Source organism: Ochotona princeps, chromosome 9 (genome assembly GCF_030435755.1).
Source record: "Ochotona princeps isolate mOchPri1 chromosome 9, mOchPri1.hap1, whole genome shotgun sequence".
Taxonomy (NCBI): domain Eukaryota; kingdom Metazoa; phylum Chordata; class Mammalia; order Lagomorpha; family Ochotonidae; genus Ochotona; species Ochotona princeps.
In genome coordinates, this window is record NC_080840.1 from 431,540 (window position 1) to 453,549 (window position 22,010).

At 65.3% G+C, this 22,010-nt stretch overlaps 1 protein-coding gene across 1 annotated transcript in view; it reads right to left on the reverse strand.

The window, feature by feature from the left end:
- Positions 1-275: 275 nt before the first annotated feature.
- The window catches only part of ADGRB1 (adhesion G protein-coupled receptor B1), a 43,510-nt gene continuing 21,775 nt past the window's right edge, over positions 276-22,010 (reverse strand). Inside the window, exons 17-30 of the mRNA XM_058668356.1 lie at positions 16,844-16,985; positions 13,484-13,587; positions 12,031-12,133; positions 11,332-11,482; positions 10,792-10,861; positions 10,299-10,365; positions 9,018-9,103; positions 5,284-5,455; positions 4,379-4,474; positions 2,983-3,037; positions 1,195-1,868; positions 853-888; positions 657-764; positions 276-467 (exon numbers count right to left, since the gene is read on the reverse strand). Coding sequence (XP_058524339.1) covers positions 276-467; positions 657-764; positions 853-888; positions 1,195-1,868; positions 2,983-3,037; positions 4,379-4,474; positions 5,284-5,455; positions 9,018-9,103; positions 10,299-10,365; positions 10,792-10,861; positions 11,332-11,482; positions 12,031-12,133; positions 13,484-13,587; positions 16,844-16,985 — 2,056 coding nt within the window. The remainder of the gene's footprint in view (positions 468-656; positions 765-852; positions 889-1,194; positions 1,869-2,982; positions 3,038-4,378; positions 4,475-5,283; positions 5,456-9,017; positions 9,104-10,298; positions 10,366-10,791; positions 10,862-11,331; positions 11,483-12,030; positions 12,134-13,483; positions 13,588-16,843; positions 16,986-22,010) is intronic.

Sequence of the window (22,010 nt, forward strand, 5' to 3'; positions counted from 1 at the left end):
GGTGTCGCTAAAAAACGGGGCCAGGCCAGCGGGCCGCGGCGCCCCAGCTGGGCGCTGGCCCCGCGGCCGCCCGCCGGGGGCTGGGCGCGCGGGCAGCGCGGTGCCCGCCTCCTGTCCGTCCTCTGGCTCTGGCGCCAGCCCCAGGCCTCGGCCTGGCCGCGGGCGCCCGGGGGCGGGTGCGCGCGGGGTGCGCGCGGGGCGCGCGGGGCCGGGCCCGCCACCCCGCCTGCGCCAGCGGCTGCCTCCGGCCGGCCTGCACCCGCGTGCGCGCCGGCTCACACCTCCGTCTGGAGGTCGATGATGTCCTGGCCCACGAGCGGGATGGTGGCGCCCGCCTTCTCCCACTCGACGCTGCGCAGCTCCAGCGGCGCCGGCGGCGGCTCCAGCTCCTTGCCCCAGGCCGGCGCGCCGTGGGCCTTCCGCAGGCTCTCCCACGGCCGCTTGTTGGGCGTCTGCTGCTTCTCCGGCTGCTGGGCCGAGGGGCCGGCGAGAAGAGGACAGGGACGCGAATCAAGGGGGCCGGGGCCAGCCTCCACGCCCCCGGCGAGGCCGCCCGGCCTCCCTCGCCCGCCCCCTCCGGGCCTGGCGGAAGGCGGGACTGCGGCGGGCCGGGGGCGGGGGGCCACCCGGCCCGGGGCCCCTCCCCGCGCCCCGACCTTGCTGTCCGCGCCCAGCGCCTCCTTCTCCTTCTCGACCGTGTGCTGCAGCTTCCGGTTCAAGTCCTGGAACATGTCCTGGTGTCGCTTCCGAGTGTGCATGATTTTCTAGGGGAGGGGAGGCAGTGGGCCTGAGCGGGAGTCGGGGGGCCTGGCCCTGCTCCCCGGGCTGTGCGGGAGGCGTTGCGGGACCCACCTCAAAGTCCAGCTCTGCATACCGCGATTTCCGCCGCTGTGGGGAGGAGGGTGGCGGGCAGTGGGTCCTCGAGACTCCCGTGGCGTGGGAGCTGGGGAGACCCCGGGCCCCCTGCCCGCACCCTTCTGGATCCAGGCTGGGCCTCGGAGAGGGGGCTGGGCAGAACGCGGGCTGCTGGGGCCATGAGGCCCAGGCCCTGCCCCTTGCTCACCTGCTCCCCAGCCTGAGTGGGAGGGCTGCATCCCCATGCGGGCGACCCCCTGCCCCACACCGCCACCCAGTGCCCCTCTGCAGGCCCCGGGGGAGTCCAGCCCGCCGGGCCGCTGCCCCACGCACGCTCACCTCCAGGGAGCTCACGGACAGGGTGGCCACGTTTTCGCTCTTGGCCCCAGAGCCTGCCCCCGGCTCCCCCGGCTCCCCCAGGCTGGGGGGTGCTGGCTCCAGGGTGGGCGGTGGGGGCAGGGGTTGCTGGGGAGGCGGGGGCGGTGGGGGCGGCGGGGGCGGGGGCTGGGCGGGCGGCGCGTCTGGGGGCTCGCGGGCGGGTGGGCTGCGGGTGGGGAAGCCGCCCTCCGGCGCCATGCTAAGGTGGATGAGGCGCGTCTGGGGCATCTGGTCGATGTTGATGCTGTATTTGGGCTCCTCCTTGGGCTTGGGCCTGAGGGTGGCCGTGGCCGTGGGCAGGATCACATAGCTGGTGTCCAGGGCCTTCTCCTGGGCCCGGCTCAGCTCCGAGTCCAGCTTCTTGAAGATGTCGCCGTCCCCCGCAAAGGAGGACTTGGGCGCCTTGTTCTTCTTGAGGGTCAGCGAGTGGCTGGGGAAGTCAGGCAGCGGCCCGCCGGGGTAGTGGGGCGAGCCGTGCAGGTGTAGCTTGGAGGTGTTGGCCGGCAGGCTGTTGAAGTTGGGGGGCGGCCCCTTGGCATGGGCCAGCTTCAGCTTCTCCTCCTCGGGCAGCGACGGCCGCTTGAGCGTCCCTGTGATGGTGGCCGTGCGGCAGGCGGTGATGTCCTTCTTTAGCACTGTGGGGCGGGCCGCGGCGGCGGCGATCAGAGACCGCTGGGTGGACTGCGCCCCACCCCGCCTCCCCAGGTGGGCTGCTGCAGCAGGCATGGGAGAGCCCTGGTCTACGCAGGGCAGCCCCTGGCCGCCTCAAGGGCTGGATGCAGCTGGGCATGGCAGGCACACAGCCCAGCCTGAGGTGCCCTGGGCTCCTCCCCCGAGCTCTGCCTGAGGGCCACCTCCCAGCCTCCTCCTGCCAACCTGCCTAGCCCCCACTGGATACAGGCTGTCCCCTCGCCCCGACCCCAAAGCCTCCACAACCTCTGGCCCACCCTGATCAGGCTGCATCTTCCCCCAGCACCCAGGGGTCACAGCCACCTCAGGACACACATGTTGCCATGCCAGAGTCCTGCCACCCCACCACAGGGGCCACACACCATGCTCCCTACAAGCAAGGCAGTTGTCCAGCACCTGGGCTGGGCTGGCCCCTCCCTCACATAAACCCCACCCCATCACGCCCCTCCCCAGTCTGGTCTCCCCTCCACTAGGGGCCATGTACCCCTGTCTGGGGACACTTGTGCACTCTGTCTCTCTCTCTCTCACACACACACATACACACACACACACGAGTCCCACGGTCACTTCCTCTGGGAAGCCCTGAGGTCTGCAGGGGCTACACTGGGGCACTCCCAGTCCCTCCCCAACAGCCAGCATACAGGGTGGCTCTTCCCACTGGGCAGTGCAGCCCTTTCTTGTAATGGCTGCCAGGCAGGTCCCCTTCCCAGCCCTCCCTCCTCACCCCCATGACAATGACATGAGCACGACACAGGACGGGGGCATGCAGGGGTGAGCGGATGACAGCCTCGCAGCCCCACCACAGCAGTGAAGTCAGGAAGGACTGGGGAGCCCCAAGGACCCTGACCGTGCAGGGACATGGCCGGGCAGCAGGGCTGCTGCTGGGCACAGGCTCCGAGGAGTGGTTCCAGAAGTTTCCTCCGTGCATGGGAGGCCCAGGGAGGTAGGTGGGTGGGCTACGAGGCAGGGATGGGACAAGGCCACACAGTGCACACACAGCACGGCCGCCGGGAAAGAGAAAGAAGCAGGAGGGCAGCCTGGGCCCCCTGTCACTCTCACCTGTCGGGCGCTCACCTGATCTGCAGGCCAGATCCACGTCCTTCTCGAAGTCTGTCTGCAAGACAGGCAGAGGGCAGGGTGAGGCCTGGCAGCCCCGGCTGGGCAGCGTGTGTGTGTGTGCACGGGCGTGGTGAGGCCTGGCAGCCCCGGCTGGACAGCGTGTGTGTGTGCACGGGCAGGGTGAGGCCTGGCAGCCCCGGCTGGGCAGTGTGTGTGTGTGTGTGCACGGGCAGGGTGAGGCCTGGCAGCCCCGGCTGGGCAGTGTGTGTGTGTGTGCACGGGCAGGGTGAGGCCTGGCAGCCCCGGCTGGGGCAGTGTGTGCACAGGCGTGGTGAGGCCTGGCAGTTGTGGCTGGGGTAGCGGGTACATGGGCACAGTGAGGGTGGGGCAGCCTGTCCATGGTACGTGCCATGTGCCCGGGCATGTCTGCATGTATGTGTGACATATTCAAGGGCATGTTGTACGTGTGCATTTGCTTGTGGACACGTTTCAAGTGTCTCTGGGATTTGCGTATGACTGTGTTGGCGCGTGAGTCTCTGCATGTTTGTGTATCACTGTGAGTGCATGTGCTGGTGAATGTGCTGGTGTGCGAGTGAGGCACAAGCATGAGTGTGAGTGTGTAGGAGTGCGTGTGGGGGCGTGACTGTGTGGGCATGTATAGGCGTGATCAGTAGTGTGTAAATGTCCATGCCTGCCCTGTTTCTGTATGTATCTCTTTGTACCTCTGTGCATGTGTGCACACCTGTACGTGGGCTGCCTGAGTGTGAGGGCCTGTGTGCGTGTGTGAGCCCCCACCAGCAGCACCCGGCCCTCTCTGCCGTCCCGCAGGCTGCGGGTGGAGCCAGCAGGAGACCTGGAGGGTGGGGAGGCTGCAGCCAAGGCCCTGCCCCTGCTCGCTTGCGCAGGGAGACACTGACATGAAACAGATGTCCACTGCAGGTGCCCGGGGCTGGAGGCCAAGGCTCTGCCCAGCCCCTAACACAGGGGCAGCAGATGCCCCATGATGATCTAACTGGCTGGCAGGGGCAGGCAGGGGCACAGGGCCTGGGCCTGGGGAGGTACAGACCATCCAGCACACAGACTGAGGGGGAGTCTGAGTTAGCTGCCAGGGAAGGAGGCTGGGAACCGGCGGGGTGGGCCCAGCATCAGGCGAGACAGGCACTGCCTGCTCCTGGCCGGAGCTCCCGCACTGGGGCCCAGGTGAGGGGCAGGAGGCGTGCAGGGGCCAGGTAGGACAGGGCGGGGCTGGGTAAGCCTCCTGGGCTGAGGCTGAGGGTGGCTAAGGATGGCCAGAGGGGTGCCAGAGCCCACAACTTCGCCTGGGCCAGCCTCAGTTCCCCTGGCTGCACCTGGGGTGCCGCGCAGGGCCAGGGTGCGGGGCAGCCCCCAGTCCTACCATGAGCTGCGCGTGGCCGTTCTGGAAGGAGCCCCCTGAGTCCCCGTTGCCCTCTTCCTGGCGGTCCACCACACGGCACTTGACGGCGTCCTGGACCTGGGGAGACACCCAGAGCAAGGGCTGGACCGTCTGGCTGACCCTGCCAGAGCTGCCCCCGCCCCATGAGCCCCAGAGCAGCCACCATGGGCAGAGCCGAGGCTGTGGGACAGCCCTGGGGTGGCGGGGGCAGAGCCAAGGCTCAAGGACGAGGGTACCAAGCACAGAGGGCTTCCCAGCGGTGCCCTGCGCAGCTGTGGTCAGGTGGAACCTGTGTGCCCCAGTCCCTCGCTCCCATGGCCACTCTTCCCTGCCATTAGTCGGCTGATCTGAGGCACAGAGAGCACCGTGGGCAGCCACCAAGCCACTGGCACCGGAGACGCCTCCATCCCCACCTATGCTGCACCTGCTGTGGGCCCCAAGCTTGTGTCCTCACCCAGTGGGAGCAAAATGGCTTCCCTCCGAATCAGGACCCCCAGCCACCACCCTGCTCGTGCCCTGCAGATTCTATTGGGTCACAGGGGTGGGAGGGCACCCTGGCTCTCTGACCTGGGCCAGGGCAGGCACGGAGGTGGTCTGCATCCCCTCTCCCACGCCCCATGTCTGGCCTGGAGCTCGCTCAGCGGATCCTTGGGGGCATCATGCCTAGTGATGCCTGTGGGACAGGCTGGCACCCACGTGGGGTGTCCTGCAGACAAAGCGTGTGATGCCGCAGCCTCCCCACATCTCCTGAGCAGCGCTGGCTGGCACAGCATCCTCGGGCGCCACCCATGGCAGTCAGCCGGGTCAGGTGCCATGTCCCCAGGCCACCCCAGGAGCACAGGGTAGAAGCTGGGCTCAGAGGAGCTGTGGGGTGCAGGCCAACGCACCTCTCTCCGCAGGATGCAGTGCACCATGACGATGACGAACCCCTCGAGGGAATCGAAGACGGCAAAGAGGATCTGGAAGAGGGCGGAGCGGCGGTCGGTGACGGCGAGCACGGCCGACATCCACGTCAGCGCCAGCAGCGGCAGCACCACGCAGGAGCTCCAGAGGGAGGCCCTGGGGACGGAGCGCGTCAGCCGGGCCTGCCCCAGGCCGGGCCGCCCCGCCCACGCTGGCCTCCAGCTCTCCTGAGCATGTCCTGGGAGCTGGCGAGGCCACGAGGCCCTCGCCCCCAGCACAGGGCAACATGGCCACAGGGAGGTGGGGAGGGAACCGCAGGGGCGACAGGACAGACGGGCAAGGGCAGACAGATGGGCAGGGACAGAGACCGACAGGTGTTTCTTCCTCTGGGGCTGTGTCTGCCCTCAGTCCCACTGCCTCCTCCAGGAAGTCCTCCGACTGCCACTGGTGTGCACCAGGCAGCACCGGCAGGTGCCTGACATGTAGCGGGCATGTGGGCACCCCTCTCCCCTGTCACCCTGAGGTCAGGGTCCTGGGCAGCTACCCTGCCTCTGTCCTTGGCACTACCCACACCACACCCATTGCCCCCAGAGTGCCCTCCCAGGTCTACTTCTGCAGCAACGAAGTCCAGTGGGAGCTGCCCACCCTTGGTTTCCACCAGCTGTACCTTCTACTCGCCCCTTAGCCCTACTGCCTCTCCACTGCCTGTCGCTTAGTTCAGGCAGAGCTCCCCCAGGTCCAGCACAGGCTCCTGGGATGGGGCCCACAGTCCCTTCCCCTAACAGCTATGAGGTCTGCCCGGCTGCAGGCCACCCCTCCAGGCATCACCCTTCCCAGTCTGGACCTCCGTCTTCGGCCAGGGAAGAGGGTCTGCATGGTCCCCTTCTTTCCCAAGGAAGGCACTCTGAGTGAGACCCAGATCCCTGCCTGCCCTGGGCAACCATCCTGCAGCTCCTATGGCAGCCGCCACCCCCGGGAGCTGTGCTAAGCAGGTCCAGTCAGAGAACCCGGCCCTCTGTGGCTGCTGATGGTGGCAGCTTGAGGATGCCCAGCCCAGGAGACAGGAGCCCAAGGACACAGTGGAAGCCTCGCCCACGCTTGGAGTTGCCCAGGCAGGCTCTCCTCTCTCCTGAGGCCCCTAGTAGGCCAGCTTCCCAAAAGCCTTCCATTCAAGGAGCAAACACAGCCTGGCCCCCAACACAGTCACTGCTCTGCACAGAACAAAGCAGGGCTAGGAAGCCCCGATGCCCAAGCTCACAGCGCCCAGCACTGCCCACAGCAGGAGGCACCTAGAGTGAGCAAACTCCCTGCCAACCTCGCCAGCCTGGCTAGTACAGCCCCGTGCTGTGGCTGTCACACGATCTCCTACACACAATCACACACACACACACACACGCTCAGCCATGCACACACACACAGGTTCAGCCATGCAGTCTCACACACACACATACACAGGCTCACCCGTGCAGTCTCTCTCTCTCTCTCTCTCACACACACACAAGACACATGCTCACCCGTGCAGTCACACACACACAGGCTCACCTGTGCAGTCACACACACACACAGGCTCACACGTTCAGTCACACACACACACAGGCTCAACCATGCAGTCACACACACACACACACACAGGCTCACCTGTGCAGTCACACACACAGGCTCACATGTTCAGTCACACACACAGGCTCACACGTTCAGTCACACACACACAGGCTCACCTGTGCAGTCACACACACAGGCTCACACGTTCAGTCACACACACACAGAGGCTTACCTATGCAATCACACACACACACGCGCACACACACACACACACACACAGAGGCTCACCTGTGCAGTCACACACACACACAGAGGCTCACCCGTGCAGTCACACACACACACAGAGGCTCACCCGTGCAGTCACACACACACACACACACACGCTCACACGCTCAGTCACACACAGGCTCAGCCGTGTAGACACATGTTCATAAACGTGACCATCCGCAGGCATGGAACCACACACATGCTGTCCTTTCTTGCACTCACACTTAATCACATGCAGACACACATGTTCATAGCTGTGGTCACACTCACACCCACGCAGTCAGGTGTAGACATGGGGAAGCCACACCTTTCCTGGGGCCAGCAGGCCCCCACCCCCTCCTGGCCCCTGGGCCCAACCCCGCAGCTCGAGGTGGAGCTGAAGAAGACTCCAGAGCCATTCAGAAGTGTCCAGAAGCAGAGCCACAGGCCCTGCCCACTCCCCTCCACGCGCTGCCCAGGGCCACCTCCTGGGGCAGGGCAGGTGCCTGGGACGGCATTGGGCAGAGGCAGACATGGAAGAGATGAGAGGCGAAAACACAGAAGAGACAGAATGCTAGAAAGTGGGGAGCCACAGGGCCGGCCGTGGTGGCAGGGCGCTAACATGGCGGGGAGGACTCTGCACCGAGGGGCTGACGGCAAGTGAAGGTCAAATCCTGAAACAGAAGCAGACCCCGGGGGGCAAAGCCCAGCACAGACCCGCACCTACAGGAGCCAGGCCAGATACCAGGGGGCGGCACAGAGGGTGGCAGACAGTGCCAGGTCAGCATGTCCATATTCACGGTCCCAGCTCTGGAAACGGCCAACTGCACACACCTTGCCCTGGGATCTGCTCAGCCTGCCAGTCAGGCATGGCACTGGGCACTGCCAGGAAAGGTGGACCAAATGAGCCCTCCTGTGTGGGGGCAGGACTGGCCAGTGGCCATCCACAGACAGATGTGTGTGTGCGCGCGTGCCCAGTTTTATACCATATGCAACCATCCGTGTGAGTCGACGCCCACGTATACCTGGGTGCACATGCGTGTGCACCCACCTGCTGTGTCCATATACACTTGTGTGCTGTGTCTGTCTGCCCAACCCATGTTTGTGTACTGTGCCCATGTGCAACTGTGTGCACCTGTGCCCACACCCATGCTTGTGTTCTGTGTGCCCTCATGTGCTCAGTACCCTGGCACAGTTCACCCACTGTTCACATGTGCACTGTGTATGCCTGTGCCCTCATGTGTGCCCTGTGAAACCCCGGTCCCAGTAATCACCTTCCTAAGCCTCGGGGAGCCTAGAAATGGTCCCTGCCTCACCGGTACAGACGAGAGTGTCATGGATGCGTGATCCCACCTGCTAGAGGCGGGGGCTCCTGGGAGGGGCTCCATCCCCACTCCATAGACTGCACCAGGCTCATGACCCCACAGTAAGGATGCCCCTGGCCAGGCCAGCTGGTGCCCTGGAAGAGCAGGAAGTGCTGGGCCGAGAGAGAGACAGCGACAGACAGAAAGGCAGGGACCATGACCAAGCAAGACTGGCACAGAGGGGAGGGGGTGGGGCCCACGCGGGACACAGATGGAGCAGCGGGCAGGGGGGAGGAGAGGCAGGCACGCTCGGAGCACCAGGGTCAGCCCCCGCCCCAGCACCCGTCCTCGTGGGCCCCGCACCCTGCCAGCTCCCTTCCCACCACAAATGTCCCAGGAGCAAGGGTCACTCTGGGACCCACACAGATGGGGTCCCACAGCAAGACTCCGGTGGGGAGGGGCAGACTGTGCCTCTTGGCCCCACATCCCTCCCACCTCCCTGGGGAGCCAGAACAAGCAGCGTCTCCCACAGCATCCGGTCCCACGACTGCTGAGGGTGTGCTGGGCTAGGCAGGGGCACCCTGGGAGCTGGGACGGGGAGGAGCCACAGCGGTACCAGGCCCTACCCTGCCCGCTCCTTCAGCTTCTTGTCGGTGATGCCATCTTTGGACACAAGCTTGTTGAACACCAGGATGCCAATCACCATGTTCACCTGCCGGGCAGACAGGCGGCTGTGGGGCCACTCAACGGCCCCTCGGCCTCCCGGGCCCCACACCTGGGCAGGCGAGACTGCGGCTGAGCCCCACTGGCCACATGCCCCCCGCCCCACCCCTCACCATCCCTGCTCCTCCCACCCCCCCTTGTAGTGGGCAAGAACAGTTCTACCAACATGTCCCGGCTCTGCCCTGCCTGGGGTCCCGCCTGCATGGCTCACACTAGCAGGCAAGCCACTTGCACTGCACTGCTTACTTCCCTCCGTGGCCCAGCCACAGCAGCCAGCACAGGACCCCCACCCTGGGGGTGCCCTGCATGGCCTGAGGAACGGGGTACCCTGTCTGCCGGGTGGGGAGTTCCAGCTCCTGTCCCCAGCCCCAGCCTGGCCTCAGGTGGCCCTCTGCAGCTCAAGGCTGGGGGTGCAAAGAGGCAGCTGACGACTTCACAACCCTAGGCTTCCCAAAGAGAACGTTCTGGAACAGACGCCACCTCCTCTGAGGCCTGGCTGAGGTGAGGGAGTCCCCTGGGAGTGCTTCTGCAGTGGCTAGTGCAGGAAAGCAATGGCGGAGAGGACAGCGCTCACCGCCCACCGCGGCACTGGGTGAGTGGCCAGTGAGCTGGGGCTCCTGACTTCCTGCTTCCTCCCAGTCCCAGGTGCTCCCAGCAGGCCCCGTCCTGCCAGAGAGGGTGGCCCCCACTGGCTGCTTCCGGGTGTGCCACTGTGATGCCCCGCTAATCTAGGGATGGGGCCCTGAGCATCTTGCTGCCTGATGACACCCCGCCAGAGCCCAAACCAACAGGGGGTGCAGCCCTGCAGACAGGCCCTGAGGGAAGAGGCGTGGGGACAAGGGCGGAGCCCCGCCTGCATGTGCACTGGGGATGTGCTGGGGACGTGCTGCGAAGCTCAGCCCAGGAGCAGGTAGGAGGGTCCCTGTGGGTCCCTGTGGGTCCCTGGGCTCTGCTGTGCCTCAACTGTCAGCCAGCTGTGCGCCCCCATAGCGGTCCCCCAATCTGCAGGTCTCCTGGCAGGTGCAGCAGCCGTGCCGCTGATGTCCTGGGGTTGCTGTCAAGCTGTTGCTCCCTCCACACTGACAGGAAAGTCAGCAAGGGGCTACAGAGCTTCCCCTCCCCCGCCCTGTGGCAGGCAGCCCTGAGGGCATAGCTGGGACACCCCAAGGTGGGAGGGTCGGTACCAGCACAACGGCTGCAGCCGGTCCCACGAAGGCGTAGAGCAGTCCTCCCTCCAGGGACAGCCAGCAGCTGCAGAGGACACGGGGTCAGCATTGCTGGCGGAGGCCCTGCCTGCCGCTGCTAGGGCACCCCAGGAGCTCCTGGCCTGGCAGGGGACCCCTCCGCATGCTCACTCTGTCCCTGGGAACCCCTTGCACAGACTTCACCTCCCCTCCTCACGACCTACCTGACTCCCTCCTCCCTCCTCTGGGAGGCTGCGCTGGCACCTGCCCTGGGCACTCGCCCCCACTGCTGGGTGCTCGGTCCCCACATCTGGTCCCTGCCAGGACCCTTGCCTCCACCCGCCCCACCCAGATCCCCAAGACCCAGCCTTCCTGACCTTTCTTGGCCTCAGGGAGTACATCTGTGACCCGGGCCTGGCCCGAGGGCTCCCTGTGGGCCCAGAGTTCCCGCTCAGCCCCACCCAGCGCGACACAGGCTCCCTTCCCGACTCACTAGCTCACGGTGCTGTACCCCTTGGCCTTGGTGAACCCCACAGAAATGGCCACGACCAGCGCAGGGAGCCCTGAAAAGCACAGGACAGGAGGTGTCACTGCGGGGGCGGGGGACCATGCCCAGGGCCACCGACATGCAAAGGGTCAGCAAGCCTTGACCTTCACACTGACCGGGCGCTGCCCTCCTCAAGATCACTTACACATCCATTTCAAGGTCACCTGCTTGTGCACATCTTACCCCACATCAGAGACAGAAGTCTCCCCTTCACTGTCCACTCCCCAGACGTCCGCAGTGGCCCAGACCAAAGCCAGGAGCCCACAGGGATGGCAGGGGACTGACTCCCTGAGTCACTGCTGGCCACCACCCAAGGTGCAGGATGCAGAAGTGGACCCCAGGGCTGAACATACAGCTCAAGAGGCCAGGGGGAGGGCAGCTGGCCATGTTTGACCTGGCATACTCTGTGGGAGGGTGTGGGAGGGACAGGAACAGCACCCACCCACCCGCCACAGCCCAGCGCCTCCGTGTGCACACACAGCTCACCCCAGCCAAGGCAGAGGAAGCGCTTGCGAATGAGCCGGTTCCGGAGGCGGCCAGTGACGGCCATGTAGGACTGCCAGGCCTCGGTGAGCACCCAGCAGAAGGACGACAAGAAGAAGAAGTGCAGGAAGGCCGCCACCAGCGTGCACATCACCTGGGTGGGCAGCGGGTGGTGGCAGTGTGGGCTGGGGGCACATGCCCACCCCACTCCATACCCCCAACATTCCTGCCCACAGGCTGCCAGGATCTGTCCTCGGCCACCTGCCATAGACACATCCCAGTGTTCACACCAGAACCCCAGCCCATCCCATAGGAGGAATGATCCCAAGGCCAACAAGGGCACCCCAGGGACACACAGCAGGTCTCAGGACAGCCATGAGCTCCTGTCCCCATACATGGCCAGGCCCTCCGTGTCTTCCTGCCATCCTTTCTGCCTGCCCCCCAGGATGGGACTGCTGTGTCCATGGGAGAGAATGCGGACTGACCAATGAGCTCCACTGCCAGCAGAGTCAAGGCTGGCCACCACAGGAAGAGCTGGCCACAGTACCGCTGCTGCGTGCAGGCCCAACGGCTGAGTTCCTGCCCAGTGGCAGCCCTGGCTGCCTCCCAGCCCCCAGGGTGGGCCAGATAAGGGGCTTGAGCCACCCAGAGCAGCCTCCGAGTGCCTGCACCCTCCCGCACCCAGCAGGAAGGAGTGCTTACCTTGTTGCGGGTCTGGGTCTGCCCGATAAGGATGAGGGCGTTGGAAGAGATGATGGACAGACAGAAGTTGATAAGGATGACGGACCGCTCCGAGCGAATGTACCTGTGGGATAGGCAAGCCTGGGTCAGCGCCAGCCCAGCCTCACCTCCACAGGGACCCAAGTCATTGGACACCAGGACAGGTCCCACGCCTCCCAGCAGCCACTGCACGACCAGCACAGCTATCATCATCACCATCACCACCATCCTCACCATCACCATCCTCACCATCACCATCCTCACCATCACCATCCTCACCATCCTCACCATCACCATCCTCACCATCATCACCATCCTCACCATCACCATCCTCACCATCACCATCCTCACCATCACCATCCTCACCATCCTCACCATCACCATCCTCACCATCACCATCCTCACCATCACCATCCTCACCATCCTCACCATCACCATCCTCACCATCACCATCACATCACCATCATCACCATCACCATCATCATCACCATAATCACCACGATAATCATCACCTTTATCACCATCACCATCACCACCATCATCACCATCACCACTGTCACTGTCCCTTGGGACATAAAACAACACAGGGCTGAGCTCACGGGGCTGGGCTGGGATTCAGAGGCCTCACAATATAGGCCCCAGATATGTGAGGACTCAGGTCCTCCACAGGGCACTAGCGGTGGGGGTGGGGGTGGGGATAACTCCAGGGCCCCTTGGATCCCCATGTGGACAGCACCAGGCAAGCTGTGCCCTTGGGCAGGAGGGTGGAGGGTGCCTGCTGTGCCCACTCTCCCTCCCTTTCTCCCAGCACCACATCGACCTCCGGCTGCCATCCCAGGCAGTGGCTGGGCCGTCAGTTCTGACTGCCAGCTGCCGCAGGGCTGTGTGTGGGCACCCAAGCAGCCAGGCACGGCGGCCACACATTCTCAGAACATGCTGGGAGTCCCAGCTTAGCCCCTGGGCAGTGACCTTGGGCCCACCCATCCTGATCCTGGCTTCTCTCCGGTGGGGCTGGAAGCAGGGGGTAGGCAGGCAGGTGGGCACAGGGCTCCCAGCACCCCGGCTGACCATCACACACACCGGCTAGGCATCCCTCTGCCTAGGCTGAGGGCACCTGCACTGGTGCCACGTGAGCACAGGGTGGGCGGGGAGTGGGAGCTGTGCCCCAGCAGATGCGCAGACACACGAGGGAGGCCTAGGGGCCTGTGGCAGGTGCTGGTGGGGTGGGGGCAGAAGGAAGAGGGGTGCTTTGCAGAACAGGCTGGCTGCCGAGCACACTCTCTGAGCCGTGTGGGGCAGCCCGGGGCGGTAACGAGGACACCCACCTGCACACAGCCCGTGGGGCGGCAGCACAGACACCCATCTGCACACAGCCCGTGGGGCGGCCCGAGACACCCACCTCCACACAGCCCGTGGGGCGGCCCGAGACACCCACCTCCACACAGACACGTAGATGATGACCAAGAGGAGCAAGGTGAGAGAGGACACGCCACAGCCCACGACGAGAGTCACGGAAGGCACCGCGGCCTTCTCCATGTTCTGGGGTGTGGGAGAGAGGCGCAGTGAGCACAGCCAGTGCCCAGGGCCTGGCTCCTGCCGGGCACAGGTGTCAGGGATCCCCAATCACAGAAGGGGAGGCTCTCAACACCCAGACCACTGGATCCCCCCTTTCTAGCACCTCTGTGGGGGCCTGCCACCAGCACCTGAGGGTTAGAAAACCACTGAGACGGTTCCCTGCCCTGCCCTGGGCTTTGTGCCAGTGCCCACTGAACGCTGCCTCTCACACCCTGCTCCCAAGGGCACCTCCGACCCTCCCAGACGTGCTCCTGTCCACCACGGGTGGGGTCCCTGGTCGCTGTCCCCAGCTCAGCTTGCCTTCCATCCCGTTCCATCCCAGAAGACGCAGGCTGGTCCCACCATACTCTATCTGAGATGCCAGGAGCAACCTGGAGACTCTGGGTGATCCAACTGCCCCTTCCCCACCCCCACCGGCTACCTGGCCAGTGGGGGCCCTGCAGCACCCAAGGACCTGAGCTACGGAGGACCTCGCCGGCTGTCCAGCTCTCCCAGCCTCCCACCCTGTCTCCTCCATGTTCGATAAGACCAGAGCCACAGACCACGCACCTCACAGGCTCACAGACCTGGGACTTCCTGAGGCGCAGACTGGGCACCCGGGCTGAGGCTGAGCCTTCTCTGACACCAGGCAGTTTGGCTCCGACCTCACCAAGCTCAGCTTATAAGTCACAGCCTCCAGGCAGATCCCTGGGGTCACCCCATGCTGCTGAGCCCCATAGGAGACTCGGAGCATGAGCCAGGGTCTCACCCCACTCCATAAAGGATGAGGGATGAAGGGTATGGCCAGCCCCATAGGGAACACTGGAGCTTCCTGGCTCTGCAGGGAGGGTAGGGCTAGGGCTAGGGACAGGGCCCACAGCCATCATCCTTACAGGTCATGGATGGCCCAGTCGAATGGCTTGTGTCTGTTCCAGGGCAGGCCTTGCCCGACCTCTGTGGCCATCTGCCTCCGTCTGCTCTCATTAGGCCTGGCGGGCCTGGAGGCAGCCGCTCACCCACCTGCCGGCCTGCCTGGCTGCTCCTCTTCCCCGGCCCAGTTGACAGCCCCAGCCAGCAGGTTTTGCTGGGTGTGGCCAGGAGGCGAGGACAGAGGGTGGGGCTCAGCCCCAGGGCCCAGGATGCCTCCCAAAGCTCCTCCCTGCACACCCAAACCTGAAACCATCCTTGCCCCCTGCCCCTTCCGTAACCAGGGCCCCAGACCCATGCATGGACTCCCTGGTGTATTGCCCACTCCTGCCAGCCCCACCTCACACACCTCGCTCCCCACCCCCTCAAGGCTCCAGCTGTACGGTACTGAATTTTGGACCCTGGACCGGTCACAGGCTCAACCTGGACCCCAGCCACACGCCGATGATTGGTCTCTAGGCCCCGCACTGACTGCAGACCCCTGGCCCTGCAGCACTTGGGGGCCTGCACAACCACTCACTCTGCTCCAGGCTGCGGCCAGTGCCTGAAGCACAGGGCCTGTGCAGCCACCCACGGCCCAAGGCAGGCGACGGGGCGCCCCCACAGGTGTGACTCACTGATTACTCAACTTTCCCAGCCACAGCCTCCCGCAGGCCTGCACCTGGCCCTGGCCCTACTCTGCTGGAGCTCCTGGACCACCCACTCCCTGCCCCCACAGGCCCCAACACCCTGCCAGGCTCTGTCCATTACCCCAGCCCCTACTCCCTTCTCTGCCCAGTTGGTTCGGCCAGTTCCAGCTAGGCTACATTGGCCCTGTCCAAGCCCATGGGCCAGCGCCTGGACCCCATGTGCCTCCATCCCCCTTGGGCATGCCCCTAGGGCCCCACTGCCAACCTGTCCCAGCACCTCTGCCCCAGCCCTGCCTGGGGCACACACATCATGGAGACAACCAGAGCCCAGGCCCTTGAGGGCACTCAAACCCCAGGCACTCACGGGCCACAGCCCTCAGCATGGCAGTGGCTCCCTGTGGGAGGTCCACCAGGAGCACTGTGCACCCCGGGAGCCATGCCACAGCTGCCCGCAGGCCCACCTGACGTGGGAGGCAGCCCGGGCCAGACTCTTGCCTGGGTCTCTCACGATCCTCTGGGCTAGGAGCAATGTGATAGCACCCCTATGGTCCTCCCCCCACACCCCAGTGGGAGGACTCCAGTGGGAGGTTGTGCCCACAGAGCTGGCTGCTGGATGTTAGGAACATTTCCTCCTCTTTCAGGGAGCCCTCAGGGCCAGCCCACAGCCCGAGGGGTGTCTGACGGGAGGGCACCCTGACCCCTTTCCAGCCCAGATGCACCGTCTGGGAACCCTGTCCACAGCCAGCTTCCCCCACCAGTAGGTGACCTGACACTGCAGAGACCCTGGCCGAGGGCAAGGCAGCCCTCCCCACACTCCATGGGATAAAGGAGTCCTGTTCTGGAATGTTCTCAGAGAGTACTGGCATCATCTTCCACAGGGAACCCATGCTTCGAGAGAGACAAGCCTGGCTGCCCCACACGCCCAGGGGACTGAGTCTCCTCCCCGGTCAGGCCTCCAATTGGCCATTGCAGGGCTGGGCTGGGCCGGACCCCTGCCCCATGCCATGGGTGGACCCAGTGTTGAGGGTGCTCCAGCTACCCTGGGGCCAGTGGGTGCAGCACAGCCAGCGTGGGCGGGGAGGGAGCCCAGCACCCAGGGCCTCGGCAGCGAGGCTGGCCCCCCTGAGGCTGTTGCCATAGAAACTCACAGCCCCCACAAGAATCCCAGGAACAAAAAGGAAGCCCTGGAGTTGAGGGGGCCTGCCTGGGAACTTGGGCCAGGCCCAGCAGCCTCTGCCACCCCCAGCGCGCTGCCTGGGGCCACTGCTGCTGTCTCCTGTCCCCTAGGCAGGGGACTGGGACCTCCTCCTCCCTCAGCTGAGGTGACCAAGAGAAGGGTCGCAGGAGGGTGCCAGGCCCCAAGGCCTCGGCAGCAGCAGCAGGGTCCCACGGGCCAGCCTCATTCCCCTGGAGACCCAAGCTCTCTGAAGAAACGGAGACACAACCCCAACCCATCACTCACTTCCTCTGGGTCCCTAACTCCACGCGGCCACCCACCTTCGCCAGAGGCCCCAGGCGCTGTCCAGGCCAAGGGAGGCTGCGGGTGCAAAGACCATCCCTCCCTCGGCCACCCAGCCCCACCGCAGCCGATCCAGGGCCACTGCCCCCGGGGCCTGTGGCGCGTGGCCCTCCTGCCCAGGAGCGCTCGGCGCACCCCTCCCCCGCGCGTCCCGCCGGGGTCTCACCGCGTCAGCGCTGAGCTGGGCTAAGATGGCGAAGGTGGAGAGCCGGTCACACAGGCAGCGCGTCCGGAGGGCGTCGAGAGGCACCGTGCGGCAGCCGCGCCACGACCAGAGCCCAAGCTGCGGGGGGGCGGAGGAGGAGGGTCTGGGGGCGGGCGGGACACGGGGAGACAGGCGGCAGCGTCAGCGGGGCGCGGGCGGCCCGGGCCCCCCGAGCGGCGCCCACCCGGCCCCCGCAGCGCCCCGACCGCATCCCCGCACCTGCACCTGAGCCCGTAGCCGCGCGCCCGCCTGCCCGCCGCCGCCGCTGGTAGTGATGCCGCCGCCGCCAGGCCCGGCCGCCCGGGCGCCCATGGCCGCGCTCTGTGCCCGCCCCGCCGCGCGCCGGAGCCGCCAAGAGCCGCCCGCGGGAGCGCGGGGCGGGGAGCGGGGGAGGGGCGGGGGGCGCTGGCCCCGCGCCCGGCGCCCGGCTCCCAGTCCGCTGCCGCCGCCCCACTCCTCTCGGTCCCGGTCCCGCGCCCTCGCCCCACCCTCGCACGGAGCTGAGGGGTCGTCCCGGAGAGAGGAAGAGGGCAGTCCCCGGGGCGGAGGTGGACTCGTGGGCGCACGTGGACCAGGAAAGCCAGGGACCCTGCGTGTGCGCCCCAGTCTGCGGGCGCGGGGCTGGCTGGAGAGCCCGCCGCTCCACAGCTCTGGGCACTGGCTGGAACTGGTGACCTTGGGCCGACTTGGTTCCGCACACTCACCCCCCCTCCAGCACACAAGGGGACAGCCAAGACCTCCCCTGAGCGGAGGCAGCTGCGGGTGGCTGCAAACTTCCCTCTGCTCTGCAGAACCCTGGCCCCTCCTGCAGGCCCAAGGGGAGCGCACCTTGACCACCCCGGCCCCTTGTCCAGAAACTTCCAAGTGTGCCCCTACGGCCCGGCCCTGGGGCAGGCTGGGAGGTCTGGAGTACCCACACCCATGCCCCTTCTTTCCCTGGGAGCAAAAGCCCTGACCCTGGTAGCCAGCCTGGCGGACCGGCCACCCACCACAACAGGCACACACATAGGTGCCTCGCACAGTCCCTGCTCCTCTCCCTCCCCCAGGACTGTGAGAGGAAGCACCCCCACAGCCTCTGATCAGACGTCTAGGTTTTAGGAGCAGCAGGGCTACCCCACCCCCATGCCTTCTTTCAGCCTCTGGAATGGGGACAGTGGAGAGGAGGGGCGGCAGGGGTTGGGGGCTCCCTGCTGATGCAAGGCCTGGCCCTGGGCCTGGCTGTGCCTAGCTACAGCTTCCCTGCTGAGACCCAGGTCCCAGGGGATGGGGGGCCGGCAGGGGAAGGGACCCTGAGAATTCCTGAACGCCAGCTTTCCTCCTCCCCCGGGGACAAGGACTCCCTCCTACTGAGGCTCCTGCTCACAGGCTGAGGCAGGAGGCAGCTGGGGCGCTGGGGTCCTGCCCCACCCTAGGGCCCTTCCTTTCCATCCAAAGAACCTGAGCACAACGGTGAGCAGTGAGTACAGGCTCCAAACCTTGGGCCGTGGTGTACTCCAGGAGCCAGTGTTGGCACCATGGGGGGTCCCCAGGGCCACCTGAATACCGCCCCCACCCCCAGCTGCCTGCATCCCCAGTGCAGGGCAGAGCGAGGTCCAGCCTCCAGTCCCCACCCTGTCGCTTTGAAATCAGGGCAGATGGAGGGGCTGTGGAGGACACTAGCATGGATCCCACGGGCTTGCCCCTCTGCCTGCAGCCCTGCCCTCCTACTCCCCCCACACACTTTCTAGGGCAGAAGCCCCTCAGTCCTGCTTGACACCACCCAGCCAGTAGCCCTTGCTGCACCTGCAAGTCCCCTGCCGAACGCTGGCCTGTGTGTGGCTCCTGCCAGCTGAGGTCAGGTCCCCAGCCCTACTCCTCACACCTGGAACCTTGCCAAGCCACCTGCCTGAGGGGTGCTTGGTGGGCTCAGAGTGGACAGTCCCTGAGGCCTGAGCCAGGGAACCAGCCTGGCAGGTGCATCCATGGAGCCCTTGGGGAAGGGCAGGGGCTGCCTGCAGAGAGGAGGGGCCAGGGCTGCTCCTGCAGCTGGGGGCAACATAGCATAGCAGTAGCTGCCCTCCTCCAGACAGCCAGCCAGGCCCAGGGCAGGGGTGAAGCAGCAGAGCCTGTTATGCCCTCCCCCCCCAGTGCCCCTGCCTCCTGCAGGCCAGCAGTGGGCTAGCCCCTCCCTGCGCCCCACAGCAGCCGCTTCCTTCCTGGCCATTCTGCTCTGCTTAGGCCAGCCACGTGGACTGGACCAGGCGGCCGCCTGAGGCCACACAGCAGGCAGCCAGGCAGCAGGGCCTACTTTCTCTTCCTGTGGCTGGTGCCCTGCCCCCAGGGCCTGCAGAGCACAGCTGACCCCATGGAGGCTAGGACCCCCCTTTTCTCCTTCCAACAAAGCCTGCAGCCCAATGTGTAGCATTTGCAAGTCCTTCCCAAGTCTGACAGGAGTTTTCCTGCTGCAGTGGCCGACATGGGCCATGCATCCACATGTACAGAGGTGTGAGAGGGCTGTGGGCTGCATCCTGTCTTAGCTTCAAGACACGGGTCAACACCTGGGCCCTCGCTGCGGGGGGGAGGCCGGCCCGGGACATCTGACCCAGGACACATCAAGCCACTGCCTGTACCCTTCAGGTCACTGGTGTCCCTGCCACAGGATCTCAGCTCACCTGGTTCAGGCCATCCCAGGCAAAGGCCACCTTCCTGCCTGCTGCCCATGCCTCTGAAGTGCCCAGCTGCTGGACCTGGTACTTGCACGCACACACATGTGCACAGTCTGGCCTGGCGATAGCCATGGCAATGTGGCCAGACAACACCCTGGCACGGTACACTGTGGAGGAAGGGGTGTAGGCTCCTCCCGCAGAGTGCTCCCCAACCTTCTCCCCACAACAGCTGGTCGCCAGAAGCACTCAGGCCTGGCTGTTTCTCACCCACCATGGCCACCCTGCCAGACCAGCCACCATCCCCGCTGGGCTGCCATGGCCACTGGCTCCTGGCTCCCAGCCCCCGCCCACAGCCTGAGGTCAGGTGACTGGACTCAGGTCAGGCTTCCCTGAGGCCAGGCAGGTGGCCAGTGTCCTCTATCACAGAACCAGGATTTGAGATGTGGGAGGCAGCAGTGGCAGCTTACGGGGTTAGGACACTTGCCCCTGTGTTTGTGTGACTGCTGTGTGGCCCGACCCATCCGCTGGGGCGGGGGCATTTCGCGAGTGGACCAGCAGATCTCTGCTTCCACTTCCTCTTTGTCAGAGATGTGAATAACCCATCATCATAAGCGGCCTCGAGCCTCCAGCTCCCTGCTAACACACCCACCCTCCTGGCCACCCCAGGTCTCGGCCTGTGTGGTGGACAAACACTTACCCCATCTCTGTTCAGGGCAACGACAGAGGCCTGTGTGCTCACAGGACACCCGGGGACAATGAAGCAGGGGCCACAACAGGTGCCCACCCGCCCATGCAGCCAGGGCTGCCTCACCGATGAGGCCTCAGCCAGCTCACAAGGCAGCTGCTATTACCGGACTGCAGCTGTCGGGGTCTCCTGGGAGTTGATGGGCTAATTCACACTTCAGTGTGAATGACTCATTGGGTGTCCTCCCACAGGAGGCTGCGTGCCTCAGTAGCAGAGCTTGGGCACTGGCAGGGGACACGGAGCCTCCCCCTGCCACAAGCCACTTAGTCTGGCCTCTGGGCCTCTGCCAGCGCCCACCACCAGCCCTGAGCCACCTGTATGCCACAGCTCCCCGTTCCTCGGGGCTGCCCAGCGAGACCGGTGTCGCTCCCTGAACATCTGCCCAGGTAGCTCAGCTTCCTGCTTGTACCAGGGTCCCTGAGGTTGCATCCAACCCCTCTCCTGCCTGTGTCCTGCCGCCCCATCAGTCCCTCAGCCCATCACACACATAGGCCTGGCTCTTGGGGGGTCCCTCTGGCCCTGTGCTCTCCTGACCTCATCCTTCAGGACTCCTGGCACCCCGTTAGTACCCCTGGCCTTCCTGGATGTGCCCATCTCTTCTTGGGCTGCCAGTTGGTAGCAGCATCCCCTGCCCAGCTCCAGCTCACCTGGCTCATGGCCTGGGGCCTTTAGGGCACCCTAGTCTCTGAGGCCCATCCAGAGTTGGGCCCAGACACCTGGCTTACCTGGGTCCCCCTGAGTTGCAGCTTCTAGGTCAGACCTGAGGCTCCCTGGGCCTGGTGTCCCTGCCTGCGGAGCTGGTTCCAGGAACTGCGTCTGAGCCACACACAGCAGCACGGGTGTGTGACCAAGGCCCCCAGGGACTCTCATTTCCCCAGGAAGCAAGATGCCAATCTCCTCCCCTCTGCCTGGCGCCAGCTGCGCAAAACCAGGGCTTCCAGCCACAGGTCTGGCTCTGAACTGGAAATGGGAGCTTGTGAGCCAGGCACCTCGCGGCTCCTCCTGCAGACCCTGACCCTCCCACCTGCAGGGCAGCCCAACCTCCGCTAAGCCTTGCCTGAGCACCCCAGACCCAGGAGCTCTTCTCCCGCTCCTGCAGTCATCTTGGCCGGCACCTGCCTGCTGTGGTCTGACACACTTGGGGCTTGGGGAGTCGTCTGCTTTCCACAGGGGGTATAGCAGGGTGGGCTGCAAATCCCCCTGAAACTGAAGCTGCTGAGGACAACGTAACCGTGAGCACAGCCTCCACGCCAGTATCCACTCCCATGGCCACCAGCAGCAAGAGCAGTAACGCAGTCAGCAGTCCAAGCGGCAGTGGAACTCCCCACCGCCATCACAGCTCAGAACCACAAGACTCCAATACCAGCAACGTCTCTGCACCACCATTGTCACTGCCAGCAAGGACACAACTGAGGTGCCTGACAACATCACAAGCCAGCGTGTACTCCTACAGGAACACGGGACACGCAGAGACAGAGCAACGTGTGCTCCTACAGGAACACGGGACACACAGACAGAGCAACGTGTGCTCCTACAGGAACACGGGGCACGCAGAGACAGAGCAACGTGTGCTCCTGCAGGAACACGGGACACGCAGACAGAGCAACGTGTGCTCCTACAGGAACACGGGACACGCAGAGACAGAGCAACGTGTGCTCCTGCAGGAACACGGGACACGCAGAGACAGAGCAACGTGTGCTCCTGCAGGAACACGGGACACGCAGACAGAGCAACGTGT